At 46.6% G+C, this 17,256-nt stretch overlaps 1 protein-coding gene across 1 annotated transcript in view; it reads right to left on the reverse strand.

Moving 5' to 3' along the window:
* Positions 1–12,933, reverse strand: part of LOC310793740 (adenylate cyclase 9) — a gene marked incomplete at its 3' end in the record, with an annotated part of 60,835 nt that extends 47,902 nt beyond the window's left edge. The window contains exon 1 of the mRNA XM_083655614.1: positions 10,742–12,933. Within this exon, the coding sequence (XP_083511740.1) occupies positions 10,742–12,623 (1,882 nt within the window). The 5' untranslated portion in view covers positions 12,624–12,933. The remainder of the gene's footprint in view (positions 1–10,741) is intronic.
* Positions 12,934–17,256: the final 4,323 nt, after the last annotated feature.

The following is a 17,256-nucleotide window of genomic DNA, read 5'->3' on the forward strand; positions in this document are numbered from 1 at the left end:
ACACACTCACTCACACTCACTCACACACACACACACTCACAGGACCACCTAGCCAAGAGATTATAGTTGACCTTTGAACTCTGCAGTGTCAGCGGGGCTGAAAACCAATTGGGGACGAGTGGCCCGGGCTAAACACCACCATGTTGGGTCACAGGCCTCGGGGCAACGGCTCAGCCTCCACGCATGCACGCATGCACACACACACACACACACACACACACACACACACACACACACACACACACACACACACACACACACACACACACACACGCACACTTTAACTGGCTCATGCAGAGTTCTCAGCTCTCATCCAAAGGTGAAGATCTGAGAAGACAGGCAATTATAATCCAACAGAGAGCCTGAGTCACTGCAGTCTGTAAATCTTGACTCCTCCTCACCACCTAGCCATCAGAACACGTAAGCTTGTTGAAGCAATAGATACCCAATGATAGGGAGCGAAAAATCTGTGATTTTTTCATTAAAAGAAAGCACTGATGGCATCAAAACTGTTGCAAATGAGTATTGTATCTGATTCAGATTTTCAGTATTGATACTTTTCGATACTACCGATACTTTTGATAACCCTAGTTGGGAGGAGATAAGAAAGTGTCAATGGCCTATTTTTTGCATTTAACACACACCGTTTACCAGCATTTGAAAACCCCACATATATAAGCGGTAATTTTGTAATTTTTATGTAAAAAAATAAAAATAAAGAGAAAAGCTGAATCATGAACTGAATCATATCATAGATCCAACAGAAATGTTTACTGAATGTCTAGTGAGGTAATATATCACCATGCCAAAATAATACTGCCATATGTATTCTTGGCTTGGGAATAAAATGTGCTTCATCACCAGCAGCAGCAGCTCACTCGTAGCAGCATCCTCCATGATGGAGAGGTGGAAAAGCAGAAAGTACGGGATGGAAAGTGACTTCTCAAAGCCAGAAATCTCATCTGGCGAAATAATCGTGAGTCGCTGGTATCGATCAACAACAACCCTAGCAAAAACTCCCTGCAGATCTATTCTGCTCATTTTGTGCTATATAGGACAGTCAAATCGGACTTAAAATGCACCTTTATAAACAGCGGATGAGGCTAGAGAGAGAGTGGAGCAGCAGAGGCGTCAACACAGTGGGACTGGCTTGGTTATGGTTCAGTCTCTGCCCTCTTTGCCGCTGCATATTTAGGTGACATGTTTGATTTAGTCCAGACGAACCAGCCCGGGGGCACGGACTTCCCACTACAATGCACCGCACGGGAAGCACAGGCATGCCAGCACACATGCACACATGGCTACACAAAGACACATGCAAGCACGCACATACAGGATTTGCACAAACAAATGCGCACACGTGCAAACACACATACTGTACATACAGATATACATAGATAGACGCACACAAATATACACACTGAAATACCAACACTGGTTCAAAGTCCAAACATTGAACCTTGATACTGCTGTAATGCACAATAAACTAATATCAAGGCACGCGTGCACACAGTACTATCATAAACACTTTCATAATCATACATCTATTCATGGAGGACACCTAAAAATAGACACTCTTTCACGTGCAGATACACACAGGCACACACAAACACAGAAACACACACAGGATACAAAACACGCATGCCTGACAACAACTCCACAACCTAATTTCCCCAAGTGTCACATTTACTCCACAAGGGGAGCCTAAAAAGGCGTTAACCCATTGATACCTGATGCAGCATTTGCGTGTATATCCCTCATTTGTGTGCGTATCCCTTTTAGACCGCGAACCGCGTTAACGCGGTTCGAGGTCTTAAAGGGATACACACACAAAGGCTGCATCAGGTATCAATGGGTTAACACAGAGCAGACACAGGCAGGATATAAAGAGCAGCTGAACAAAAAGCCAGGACAGCAAAGTGCAGCCGTCACCACCTGCGGTGACACTGTATGATGTCCTTTGTTTTGTTTGTACTCCATACCACAAATGTGGTCTAGAGTCATCTGAATCTGAATCTGAAACACCAGTGTCTCTGTGTGCTCCAAGATACAGGGAGATGGCACATGCAGGACAGGCAAGGAGAGGACGGGCCGGGACAGAGACGCACGCAGTCCAGCTTCAGGGACAAGCAGGAACATGTGGGAAGGGAAAACGATAGTCTCTCGTTGGACTACTAGTAGTATCAGTATGTGGCCGAAACATTGACACGCTGAAAAACAAAGTGAAAAGAAAGTAGCATTTGTGTGTTGAGGTGAGCTAGTTGCCTGCTATCGCTTAACATAGTGTATAATATATATGAGGCCGTGTGTCCATATGGCTTCTTTTCCTAAGCTCCAGCGTCTTTTTTCAGTTGTTTCCAATGAGGAGCGAGCGTATGCGGGCGCACACGGACGTCTAGAGAAAGTGCACAGCGCCCAGCGTCTATTTTCAGAACGCTCCGACTGTTTTGTGCAGCCGGCTCCCAGCGTGTCCAGCTGAAGATATCTTAACTTTTCAGAAAGACGCTGGTGTCGGGTGCTCCTTTTTCAGGCCACTAATCATATGGAGAAACTATCACAACAGAGACAGAAAGGCTCACTTGTGGGTGGGAGCAGATTGGCTAGTCACTTAATATTTCTGGTGAGTGTTGTGCTTTTATCACAGAATGTGGGTTGTTAGCTTGTTAGCTGTTAGCTATCAAACTAGCTTCCTAACGTTATTTTCAATCTGCTTGATTGCATATTGTGCACCGCTGGGATCCGTGATTATCTCACGGTTCAATACACGATATGGGGTTCACAATTCCATACAATCACAATAGGCGTAATAAATAAAGGTTTAATGACAACTAAAGTCTGTGCAAAACTATGGTTATTTCTGAGCCACACATCATTTCTGCAATGGCACTGGCTTGCTAGAATGTAAACAACAATTTTAAAATGTCATTACAAAATGCAAATAATATATAGTTTGTGTAATTGTGATTGTGACATTTTTCTACCCCATGATATGTATTGTCACATTTTTGCGATGTATTAAAAAAACTAGTCAGATATAACTTGAATGCCACTTGTAAAATAAATCACCCATAGTGATTGACGACGGTGCGACCACTATTTTGACTGGGTGGCTTTATGTAACAAGGCAAGCGCTCATTTTTGGCACATTGCCACCCCTCGTTATTGCCTGAATGGTCGGAATGGAACCTCCGTTAAAACTAGGGCTGTGCCGATTCACTTATCTCCCGATTCGATACTATCACGATACTTTGGTGCCGATTCGATATATATTGCGATTCACGATTATTGCGATTCTACGATTATTGCGATTCGATATTACGATTTATTGCGATTTTTGTTTATTTTTTTCTTTTCTTTTTTCAGTTTGTTTGCTTTTTTACACTAGATTAGAACATGGGAAAAGTTGAATCATACACTAGAGACTGTATATTATATATCATGAGTAGGGCTGGGCGATATAGTTAAAAACAGGGGCGGACTGGGATCATAATTCAGGCCGGGCATTAGATACCAAGCAGGCCAGGCCGATATGGGCCAACGCGCGTGAAATTTGGGCCGTTTGAAGCCAGATTTGGGTCCAATTTTACAATGAGATGCACCCACTTTAACCCTGAAGTGTAATTATTACTTCAGACTAACTAATAAAGTAATAAAACCACTAGTAAACCAGTAGGCGGCGCCTGGCCTGCTGTTCAGTGAGTGGCCTGACTGCAAGCACCCAAAAAAAAAAAAAAAAAAAAAAAAAAAAAAATTTTTTTTTTTTTTTTTTTTTTATTTGCGATTATCGATTCTGGAATAAAAGATCGATCCAAAAAATCGTGACATTAAAAATCGCGATACTTAGGTGAATCGATTTTTTTCCCCCACCCCTAGTTAAAACGGCATGTTTTTTAATGGAGTTTGGTTACAGATTCGCTAAAGCTGTTTCCATATCACATTTCTTGTTATCGATACATGCTACCGCAACCCCTCCCACTGGCAGAGAGAATACGGACCATTTCCAGCTGTTTCTAAACACAGACTCCTCATGTCTAGAAAGGTAAAACCGGAAAATATCCTGCTCTGGCTAGCCGGACATGATCCAGACTTCATGTTTAGAAGAGGCTTATTTTTTCTCTCACAAAAAGAGACCGTATCATCTCTCTCAATGTGAAATTGCATGTCGATTTCTCAACAAGAACTTATGTCACTCCCCCTTTTTTCTGTCCTTCAACATCAATCTGTAAAGGTGATCTCTCTCTCTCTCTCTCTCAACATAAAACTGTAGCTCTCTCTCTCTCTCTCTTTCAAAAGGAAACTGGATGCCATTCTCGCTCCCTCAACAAGTATGTCAATATCTCTCTGTCACTGTTCACAAGTGTGGAAATAGAGGGTGTGATGGCAGAGTGTAGAGCCATGTGTGAGTGAATACACTCTCTGACATAAGGCACAGTGTAGAGCCATGTGTGAGTGAACACACTCTCTGACATAAGGCACAGTGTAGAGCCATGTGTGAGTGAATACACTCTCTGACATAAGGCACAGTGTAGAGCCATGTGTGAGTGAATACACTCTCTGACATAAGGCACAGTGTAGAGCCATGTGTGAGTGAACACACTCTCTGACATAAGGCACAGTGTAGAGCCATGTGTGAGTGAACACACTCTCTGACATAAGGCACAGTGTAGAGCCATGTGTGAGTGAATACACTCTCTGACATAAGGCACAGTGTAGAGCCATGTGTGAGTGAATACACTCTCTGACATAAGGCACAGTGTAGAGCCATGTGTGAGTGAATACACTCATAAGGCACAGTGTAGAGCCATGTGTGAGTGAATACACTCTCTGACATAAGGCACAGTGTAGAGCCATGTGTGAGTGAACACACTCTCTGACATAAGGCACAGTGTAGAGCCATGTGTGAGTGAACACACTCTCTGACATAAGGCACAGTGTAGAGCCATGTGTGAGTGAACACACTCTCTGACATAAGGCACAGTGTAGAGCCATGTGTGAGTGAATACACTCTCTGACATAAGGCACAGTGTAGAGCCATGTGTGAGTGAATACACTCTCTGACATAAGGCACAGTGTAGAGCCATGTGTGAGTGAACACACTCTCTGACATAAGGCACAGTGTAGAGCCATGTGTGAGTGAACACACTCTCTGACATAAGGCACAGTGTAGAGCCATGTGTGAGTGAATACACTCTCTGACATAAGGCACAGTGTAGAGCCATGTGTGAGTGAATACACTCTCTGACATAAGGCACAGTGTAGAGCCATGTGTGAGTGAATACACTCATAAGGCACAGTGTAGAGCCATGTGTGAGTGAATACACTCTCTGACATAAGGCACAGTGTAGAGCCATGTGTGAGTGAACACACTCTCTGACATAAGGCACAGTGTAGAGCCATGTGTGAGTGAACACACTCTCTGACATAAGGCACAGTGTAGAGCCATGTGTGAGTGAATACACTCTCTGACATAAGGCACAGTGTAGAGCCATGTGTGAGTGAACACACTCTCTGACATAAGGCACAGTGTAGAGTCATGTGTGAGTGAACACACTCTCTGACATAAGGCACAGTGTAGAGCCATGTGTGAGTGAATACACTCTCTGACATAAGGCACAGTGTAGAGCCATGTGTGAGTGAACACACTCTCTGACGTAAGGCACAGTGTAGAGCCATGTGTGAGTGAATACACTCTCTGACATAAGGCACAGTGTAGAGCCATGTGTGAGTGAACACACTCTCTGACATAAGGCACAGTGTAGAGCCATGTGTGAGTGAACACACTCTCTGACATAAGGCACAGTGTAGAGCCATGTGTGAGTGAACACACTCTCTGACATAAGGCACAGTGTAGAGCCATGTGTGAGTGAACACACTCTCTGACATAAGGCACAGTGTAGAGCCATGTGTGAGTGAATACACTCTCTGACATAAGGCACAGTGTAGAGCCATGTGTGAGTGAATACACTCTCTGACATAAGGCACAGTGTAGAGCCATGTGTGAGTGAACACACTCTCTGACATAAGGCACAGTGTAGAGCCATGTGTGAGTGAATACACTCTCTGACATAAGGCACAGTGTAGAGTCATGTGTGAGTGAATACACTCTCTGACATAAGGCACAGTGTAGAGCCATGTGTGAGTGAATACACTCTCTGACATAAGGCACAGTGTAGAGCCATGTGTGAGTGAATACACTCTCTGACATAAGGCACAGTGTAGAGCCATGTGTGAGTGAACACACTCTCTGACATAAGGCACAGTGTAGAGCCATGTGTGAGTGAACACACTCTCTGACATAAGGCACAGTGTAGAGCCATGTGTGAGTGAATACACTCTCTGACATAAGGCACAGTGTAGAGCCATGTGTGAGTGAATACACTCTCTGACAATAGAACAAACGGCCTCTGTTCACAGGAGGCCTAAGATTAGACGGCGCACCAGGAATTCCCTGCTGGAGAGATTAACCTCATTGATGCTGCTATCCACAGAGAGGCGTGTGTTTGTATGGACACACACGCATGCACGCACGCACGCACACACACACACACACACACACACACACACACACACACACACACACACACACACACACACACACACACACACACACAGATATGCACGGATAGGCAAAAACCAAACCCCTGAATATGCAGGTGCAACATCCGTGCCGTTATATTGCACAACCAATTAACTACTATTAACTACGCTTTTGTCCAAAGCGACTTAGTTACAATAGCACATTTTGTCAACACTTAAGCCCATGGCACACCAATCAAACATTGTCCAACAAACACCAACAAACACAAACAGACAAGGACAGACAGCTATGGCACACCAAACGAACATCTACGTGTGTTCGTGTTCGTTCGTGTTTGTTGGAGAATGTTCGATTGGTGTGCCATGGGCTTTAGTCTAGTGAAACCAACTGTGTGCATCACAGTCTTCATCAGCGAAGACTTTCAAAAGGAATAAATAGCAGATTTTTTTTCTTTTTTTAGTTCAGGAAGGGTCCAGATTTCGTGCGTCGTGGTGGCTCACCCGGTAGCCGCGGCCCTTCGCGCGGCCGGCCCGGGTTCGAATCCGACTGGCGGTCCTTTGCCGCATGTCATCCCCTCTCTCTCTCCCCCCACCTTTCCTGCCTGCCTAATGTCCTATATACAAATAAATAAAGGCAAAATGCCCAAAAAATAATCTTTAAAAAAAACAGGAAGGGTCCAGATTTTCAATGATTTTGTAAGGCGTGATATATTCAACCCAACATCTGTTGTATGACCACCTGCACCAGTGGTCACGTTAACCACCTCGTCTTTTACAGATTGTTTTTTTTTACAATGAGGCCATCTGTCATTTTAACACAGGTGTGCAATAATAGAAATGGCAGACTTTCTGTGACACAGTCTGTCAAAATGACGCAACCTGTGACCTGCACCATCCCTTTTTACTAAAAACAAGGCCCTGGTGTGAATATGCCATGTGTTTAGTACATATATACATATACGTCACCATGATTGTTAGTCATCAACAAGTTCTTGAACCAGCAACGCTACCGAGACAAATCCCTATTCATGTATTTGACTGAATGGTGATTCTGATTCCGCTGTACAAGGACTCACTATGAGCAATAGTGATTTTAGATACGTTTCAGTCAGACAACAAGACAAACTTATTTCCATATTTTGATCCCAATGTCCCCTCTTGGTCCCCTCTATCATCCTCTTACCAGCTCCCTCCCTCCTCTCTACCTCTCCTCACATCCTACCGAGCTCCCTCCCTCCTCTCTACCTCTCCTCACATCCTACCGAGCTCCCTCCCTCCTCTTTCTCTCTCCTCACATCCTACCGAGCTCCCTCTCTCCTCTCTTCCTCTCCTCACATCCTACCGAGCTTCCTCCCTCCTCTCTCTCTCTCCTCACATCCTACCGAGCTCCCTCCCTCCTCTCTACCTCTCCTCACATCCTACCGAGCTCCCTCGCTCCTCTCTTCCTCTCCTCACATCCTACCGAGCTCCCTCCCTCCTCTCTACCTCTCCTCACATCCTACCGAGCTCCCTCCCTCCTCTCTACCTCTCCTCACATCCTACCGAGCTCCCTCCCTCCTCTCTACCTCTCCTCACATCCTACCGAGCTCCCTCGCTCCTCTCTTCCTCTCCTCACATCCTACCGAGCTCCCTCCCTCCTCTCTCTCTCTCCTCACATCCTACCGAGCTTCCTCCCTCCTCTCTACCTCTCCTCACATCCTACCGAGCTCCCTCGCTCCTCTCTTCCTCTGCTCACATCCTACCGAGCTTCCTCCCTCCTCTCTACCTCTCCTCACATCCTACCGAGCTCCCTCCCTCCTCTCTACCTCTCCTCACATCCTACCGAGCTCCCTCCCTCCTCTCTTCCTCTGCTCACATCCTACCAAGCTCCCTCCCTCCTCTCTACCTCTCCTCACATCCTACCGAGCTCCCTCCCTCCTCTCTACCTCTCTGCTCACATCCTACCGAGCTTCCTCCCTCCTCTTCCTCTCCTCACATCCTACCGAGCTTCCTCCCTCCTCTCTACCTCTCCTCACATCCTACCGAGCTTCCTCCCTCCTCTCTACCTCTCTGCTCACATCCTACCGAGCTCCCTCCCTCCTCTCTACCTCTCCTCACATCCTACCGAGCTCCCTCCCTCCTCTCTTCCTCTCCTCACATCCTACCAAGCTCCCTCCCTCCTCTCTACCTCTCCTCACATCCTACCGAGCTCCCTCCCTCCTCTCTACCTCTCCTCACATCCTACCGAGCTCCCTCCCTCCTCTCTACCTCTCTGCTCACATCCTACCGAGCTCCCTCCCTCCTCTCTACCTCTCCTCACATCCTACCGAGCTTCCTCCCTCCTCTCTACCTCTTCTCACATCCTACCGAGCTCCCTCCCTCCTCTCTACCTCTCCTCACATCCTACCGAGCTCCCTCCCTCCTCTCTACCTCCTACCGAGCTCCCTCCCTCCTCTCTTCCTCTGCTTACATCCTACCGGCCTTTGTAGGGCAAAGCCGCTGTGTGCTCCTCTTATCGACGTCTATCTGCAGCTCAAACATTCTGGCAGACCACAACATCAGTCCACAAACACAGTGGCAAAGATATGAACTGCAGCCTGCCTGTCAGCTGCCAGGCGGCAGTGGTTGATGGTTCTAACGTAGAGAACTAAACAAGCATCCAGCGGAAGTTACACACTGCTGGACTTCAAACTACTCAATCACAGTCACACACTGAAATCTATCACCTGTGTGTTACATCATATACGTTATCCTTCGCTGCCATATTCTTCTTGTACTTTGCATTGTATACGAGTGCTGTCATCCATGTACTGTGTGTCTATAGTGTTATACAATCAAAACCAAATGTCTCTGTAACAACGAGACAGAATCCAGCGTTTGAAGCGTAAAGTTTTTGATGTATGGCGCTACATAGTCAATCTGAAGAGTTTTGCTCATCATTCAATATCTCTAAAATACAGAGGAGATTTAGTCTGTCAATGTAATGGCATGTTGCCAAAGCAAGGACCTACTTTATCAACTTTACAAAGTAGTCTAACTTGTTTTAATGTTGTACCATGCAGTCCTCGTGTGAGAATAATAGGTAGAACTGGATTGTCATATCAGAACTTTAATTAAATAATGACATATTTTAGAATGTAACGCTCCAGGTGGTGACTGTTACATTCCGTATAGCAGACCGCTAATGGCTGCTGAATGACATCCAATCCAGACAAACCAAAACACTTGTCTTTCCCTGGTGCTCTAATCTTTTGATCTTGTAGCCCGATCCTCTCCTGCCGTTGCCAGACGGTTGTCAACAGGACTAACTGGTCAGATAACATACTTCAGTGCTTATTTCAGGTCTGTCTCGGCATGTGCTGGTGACCCCGTTCCGCTCTGATGACCCCCTGTTACGGTGCACCTATTTAGACAATGTGTGTTTCTAGTACCTTTATTCCACCCCCCTCACATGACTTTACTTCAACGTAAAGATGTCTTCATTGTCTTTCTTTTCTACTACTTAGGCATTTGATTTGCTGTGATGCACAGTAGGCTACTTCATCACCAGTGTTGGGCAAAGTAACTTTCAAAATGTAATATACTACATATTACTAGTTACTTTCATTTGAAAGCAATAAGTTACTTTACAATATTACTGTCTGTGTAGAGTAGCTTGTTACTTATTACACTACTTTTGCATTACTTTCACTGTAATAACAGCAGTAGCAGAATGACATCGCCGCCCCGGAACCATCCCGAAAAATAATTTAAAACGTCTTGAAGTCAGTGTAAACAATCCAAAATTCTAAATGTTATCCTTTTCCTTTGTTGTCATCTATAGTGGTTATTTGCATAAAAACACACAGTTTGATTAGGAAATTATTTAAATATGTGCTTTGATTTAAAAAGAAATTTAACTCAATTTGTAACTTGAGTTACTTGACAAAGTAACTGGTATAATATTACTGAAATCCTATAAGTAATCATGTAATATGTTGCTTTTGTAATGAGTTACCCCCAACACTGTGCATCACACACCTGTTTTGTTCAAAGCACGTCATGTAAAATGATTATCTTTAAATGACAACCATTACTCACTAGTCACTAAAGCCTGTACTCGAGAACAGAGTGATCCCCTTTGTGATATTTTTTTTATGCCACAATATCCAACTGGTGTACATCACCTTCAATTCATGCAAGATAGAAACCTAACGAGGAAGTCAAAGGTGAAGCAGCCTCTTACCTTTCAGTTTTTCCATCACGCTCTGCCCCGCCCTCTCCGCCACCCTCCCGTCTTCCCTCTGGTAGCGGTCGTCCAGGAAGCGGTCGGTGGCTTCTGACAGGTGCACCTTGCCCGCCATGCCCAGCTGCTCCATCATGTTGGCCAGGTTGACGTCGTTGGACCACACGTCGAACTTGAAGCGCTTCATTCCCAGGATCCCGCACAGGACCGTGCCCGTGTGGACGCCCACGCGCATGTTGACGGTCTCGCACGTCTCCTGGCAGAACTGCTCTATGGCCTGGATCATACCCAGTCCCATCTCCACGCAGCAGTAGGCGTGGTCCGGTCTGGGCTCGGGGCAGCCCGCTACACAATAGTAGCAATCCCCCAGAGTGCTGATCTTCTCGCAGCAGGTCAGTTCGCAGAGCCGATCGAAGCGTCCGAACAGGTCATTGAGGAGGCCCACCAAGGCGTGCGCCGACTTATTGGCGGACATTTTTGTGAAGCCCACAATGTCCGCAAAGAGGATGCTGACAGGCTCCATGCATTTCATGTTGAACGGCCGGAAGATGATCTGTCCGCGGGGGATGGAGGTTTTCTTGCGTTTGTGGTGGCCGTGCGGGTAGTTCTTGGGGCTCGCGGCGCTGGGGGCTTGCAAGGCTCCACCTCCTCCTCCTCCGCCCATCGACACGGCTGAAGCAGAGCAGGCGCCAGTCGAGTAACGCTTCCCGGAGTTCTCGCCTCCGCCTCCGCCCTCGTCGTCGCCCTGCTTCATCAGCTCATCGGCGACCCGCCGGGGCATGACGGAGTGGATCATACGCTCCTTCAAGGCCTTCTCCACCTCCAGGTCCTTGCCGTGCATGATGGCCTGGCCCACTTTGAGGAAGGTGCTGCGCGAACGCACCTCCGACATGATGAACAGGTGGATGCCGATGACATGAGCGCAGAGGTGGAGCAGGGCTTTGGCCGGGCCCAGCCAGCGGAGGGTGTCTCCTTGCCAATCGGAAGCCGAACCTCCGCCCACGACCCCGCCAGCGCTGTCATACCTCCTCTGGAGCAACGGCAACCATCCCAAGGCCTCAAATAGCACAGAGTACAAGAGCCCCAGCAGCACCGAGGCATACAGACGGACATGGAGGACGCTGTACAGCAACAACAGAACCTCCATGCACAGGGAGAAGGTGCCCACAGGGGAGATGCACGGAGCCTGTGGAGGCGGCAGATAGGTGGCATTCCCACCACCAGCCCACTCCAGGTCTGAATAGCCTGCAGTCTGCATCTGTGGAGCTAAGGTGACGCCGAAGGTGACGACAATCAGGAGCAGGGAGGCTTGGTTGTACAGCTGCGTGTAGAGGTGGGTCAATGTGAACAAGAAGAGGAGCACGAGGAGGAGGAAGAAGGAGGCCGTGGGGGCGAGGAAGGTCACGGGGTCACAGCGGTCACTGTTGACCCCGAAGTAAGCCCCCCAGAGGACGGCCGCCACCGCCAGGTAGAACAGGACGTAGCGGAATCGGCGCTGGGTCTGAGGGAAGCAGCGCTCTCGGCACGCCTCCTCCAAAATGGACGAGTCGAACTTGGGGTCCCAGCACTGAGCGGCGGAGCGTTCGAACAGCGGCGGCGCCTTCCTCTGGACCCGCGGCGTGGCGGTCGCAGTCGGTCTCATCCCGGACTCCCCTGAACTACAGCTGGAGGAGATGCTGTATTTGTGGAGGTTGGGGTTCATCTTACTCACAGCACCGTAACCCGCTCCTCCTCCACTGTTGGCCGCCCTGAGCGGCTCGTGGTGGTGCAGGTGTGACGCGCTGTTGGCAATCCGCACGGTCACGGCGCCGTCGCCACTGGAGTCACAGCTCACTTCTGTGCCGTGCATGAGAAGCTGCCGGTGATGTTGCAGAGTGGCCATATTGACTGGTGTGACACCGAGGGGGAGTGCTGGGTGTGTCTTAAATACTAATAATATCGTCTCTGTGCTGACTGATGGCGCTCAGGCAATTAGATGCGGCGGTGTGTGGGCGCTGTGTGTGCACATGTGGCACGGGAGTGACAGTGACAGAGAGAGGGAGAGAGAGCAAAGGTGTTTGTTGGAATAGTCACGCTGCACGACACAGACGTCTTGGTTACGCACGCAGCAGCCTGCACACTCACAACACACACAGGACGCAGCGTTCCAGTTCCTTGAGTAGTTCATTATCCGACCCCGGTTTTGCGTCAGCACTCGCATTACATTGATCAGGCTCCTCCTCAGAGACTCTCGGTTTGAGCCCCGGCTTTCGCTCCAGCTGCGGTACTGTCATCACATCGTTCTGCCCCCCAGAATCTAACATCCTTCTCGGAAAGGCCTGGTTAATCACACAACGATGTAATGACCCGATCAAGCTCGCTCTCTCTCTGAGGTCAGTCCTGCCGTTTCATTATGGGAAATCACCTACTCTTGGTTGTGCGCGCTGTTTTGTTATTGCCGACAGTGACAACTCAGAGAACGCCTAAACAGAACAAAAAACAGTTTTTTGTTTTAAATAACGTCGTTTGCATAAAAACAAACAAGACGTCGTTCAAGGTTCCATTACACCAAGCTGATACATAGGCTACTGAGGACAACACATTGCTAAGTTACACTGACCCTTTCTTATCTTCTCAACGCACACGCGTCAAATAAATGGTCCATTTTAAACTTCCCCTTCAGAAACGCCCCAAAGTCCTGCTCTTGTTATTCCCGGTGATGTAGTGGTAAATAAACAGGGGGGGTGAACTATGACATCCAGTCCGTGGTCATCATAAGGCACCATCACCAGTATAAACAAAAAAAATCAATTAGATCATTTATCCGCCCCATTAAAATACCATTACCCTCATATAACTTAGTTGCTATTGCTTGTGCTGTAGGTTACTCTTAATTTCCCTCGTAAAAATAATTCGTGACAACGTAAAAAAAGGTGGGCAAACTATTGAAATGAATAACTATAAAAGAAAAAGTGGGTTACGGTCGCTTTACCCTAGCTCCACTGTACGTTACATCCCTGCTCATGCATGGCTCAATGTCCCGAAGAATTGCATTTCTCAACCTCATAAGTCTTCCTTTGCTCCTTATTCCAACGGGGCCGTGTAAATATCCCAGACGGAGTTATTTTGGAGCCCTGTCCGGTCCAAGATCCAGATTATTAAGAGGCCTGACAGGCAGGCCTATTCCAACGGATCCAGCCCCGTCCTTTCCTGAACTCCCTCACCGGATCTCCACCGTTTATTCCCCCCCTGCCTTCCAAAGAGGGGGTCGGGGAGGGGCAGGTGGTATTTCAGAGCGGCATAAAACGAAAGAGAAGTGCAGAAAATACCATCCGCTGGCCAAATTATCTTCGGTTTGCCTCTGTTGGGAGTGTCTGCAACTTGTTGCGCGCAGTTGGCAAAACATACAGCTAGGAGGAACAGCCTCGGTCGGAATAGGCTGGTCTATAAATAGTGATGATCAAAACTCTTGCAATAACCGCTCCTACGCTATGTTACATTTGAATGCGTCTCTTCAACTTAGTTTGGGACACAAATGTGAAATAATAGGAATGGAGTAGGAGCTTTAAAAAAAAACTACGACTCCAAATCAAGGCATAAAACGCATGCAAAACGTCAGACCTAGGCCCCCCTTGTGTTTCCAAAAGCTCCCAAACTTTTTCCCAGGCCGTATTTCCTGCGTTTGGAGAGGAGACCCAGCTAGGAGTCTGGTGGGTTTTTGGAGCCGAGGCTGGATTTCCTCTTCTCGCATTCCCCTAGAGCAGACCAAGCACAACTCCCCAGAAACGACCAAAAGGAACAGGGATCCCGTCTCCTCTGCTGGCTTTCCAGAGAGCCGCTTCACAAACAGCAACTGTCTCCTTATCTCCACAGCAATTCCTCGGGTCTGGATAGCACTAGTTTTCGCTGGCATGCATGTGTCCAACAAACACAACACTGTGCGCTTGGCTGCGGTGCGTCCTCTTCCGTCCGCCGCTGGTTGCCTCCCTTTTCCCCAGCTTTCCCCTGGAGTTGGACAGTAAATACATGAGAGTACAGAGAGTTTGGGTCTGGTTTTCCGTCTATCCAGGCGGAGGTAACTCGGCTCCTGTCACTGCCACCATCTTCGCTGTGACTGGGTCGGAAATCCTCCCCCAGCTGTTGTGCGGCGGTGGTGGCACGAGCCTGCCTGTCGAGCCAACCAGAGAGTGAACAGGGACTTCCGGTCGTACCTTTCAAAATAAAACGCTGGTTTAACACGGCAAAGGCTGATGAGTTGGACGGGGTGCCAACAAGTTGTCAATTAGCCTATGTTCTGCAACTTAAAATATTGTATTCTATAATAATAATAATAATAATAATAATAATAATAATAATAATAATAATAATAATAATAATAATACAAAAAAACAGCTGGCAGCAGCATACATACAGCCCAGTTTATTTTTCTCCTCTCTCTCTCTCTCTCTCTCTCTCTCTCTCTCATTTATTGGGAAGGTGGGTCCTAAGAAATGTTTTAACAATCAGAAGTGGGCCTTGACTTACACAAGGCCATGTTAAGACCTATAGGTACCTACTGTATATATTAGTGACCCAAAGCACAATGGTGACACATTTGGTGTCCTTATTACACTTACCCTACAGTAACTCTGGAAATGTCTCCTACACGCTGCTTCCAATTGTTCTTTATAAATTAGAATAGAATAGAATAGAATAGAATAGAATAGAATAGAATAGAATAATCCCCATCCCCGAACTGGCAACCTTCAGGCTACTGGTCCGCTTCTCTAACCTCTGAGCTACCTACCACCCAAGTTGTCCACCTATTATTTCTACCAGCCCACCCTAATATAGCAGGCTAAAACCGGCCCTGCTTTTCACACATGCCATACACACATACACACATAATAGATGGGGCAAGGCACAGTCAAGGGAAGGGCGGTGGGCGGTTGGTGGTCAGATGTGGAGAGGTGTCAGGACTGTTCCATCTTTCATATCGGCTCATTCAAGTTACAGAATGGGGATGAGGACAGAACTATACTACATTCCCACACTAATGAAAGTGTGTCATGAATTACCAAACTGTCCCAAATTACCAAACGTGTCACTGAAAAAGTTTTGTGTCAACTACAACAAAATTGTGCCATGCCTTGTAAAAAAATATCATCCAGCCATCCATCATCCATCCATCTATCCATCCATCTTCAACCGCTTATGCGGGGTCAGGTTGCGGAGGTAGCAGTTCCAGCAGCGGACCCCAAACTTCCCTTTCCCTGGCCACATTAGCCAGCTCTGACTGGGGGATCCCACCTCCCTAGGCAGGCGTGTGCGCAGGGCTCTGTGGCAACGACTAGCAAGCCTTCAAGTAGCGAGGTTAGAGATCAAACAAAAGTAGCTAAACTAGATTAGCCTATGAGATTAACCCAAGTCAGACTTTGTCCATTTGTTACTCATTACCCACCTCAATATGATTACTTCACTTGCCAGTCCATGGGAGCAGTAATTTGTTGCACTATGTATTGAATCACATTTTCCATTACACCTCCATTGGGGTTAGCATCCTATCTTAATATTCAATATAATATTCAAGTGTGCCTTTATTTATATTCAATCTAGTAATAATGTTAAAAATCTTAATTTTAGTATTGAAGGTGATACCCATTCGTGTGTTGTGTTTGTCCCTTTTATGTTGTTTGTTCAGAGGACCGCAATGGAAACAAGCCTATGCTTTATGCTACGGCTTTATTGTATTTTTATCCTCGGTGATTGTCTGTATCTGTATTTGTGTTCCCTGTTTCTTTGTTGACATTCACCAAATAAAGTCAATCAATCAATCAATCAATCAATCTTGACTTTAAGAATATTTTGCCTACCATACATTAGAAAACATTTAGTCTGACAATAGTGTTGATGTTATTCTCATACTTTCACTCAAGGTGGGGGGGGGGGTGCAAGAAGCAATGGGTTTATGGGAAATGTGGTCTTGATTTTGAGAAACTAACATATTAGGCTACTGCTGACATGAGATAGACACTCATCTCAACAAGTCACATTTGTTTTTATGTTGATTATACAAAGGATCACAATTAATTAATTTGACATATCGATGATTACTGATTAAACATACAGCATCTTTCATATTTTATCATGAGGAAGTGCACCAGTGTTGAATGTTGCTGAGCAGAGGGGTGTAGCACCCAGTTTTGAGGGGACACAACACAAAATGTATGCAAACATTTCCAGAATGCAAATCACTATAGCACTTTGCGAATAAAAACACATGAAATTTATTCGTCCGCGTGGGAAAAAAGCATGCGGAGGAGGTTTACTGATTTACGACCTCTGACACAGTAAGAATCATCCAGGCTAAATATTACTCAACAAACACAACATTTTTGTTTCATGTTAGATACCAAAAGGTGTCAGGTGAGACATGCCTTGTCAGTGTGAATGGACACACATGGGAACCCTAAGCACCACATGAGGTATGAAGCAAAGAGATTGTGAGCAACAGGTGAAGAGGAAGAAGATAAAGACACTCCATTTTGAGAGAACAC

This window comes from Poromitra crassiceps, assembly GCF_964638095.1.
Source record: "Poromitra crassiceps genome assembly, chromosome: 19".
NCBI lineage: Eukaryota > Metazoa > Chordata > Actinopteri > Beryciformes > Melamphaidae > Poromitra > Poromitra crassiceps.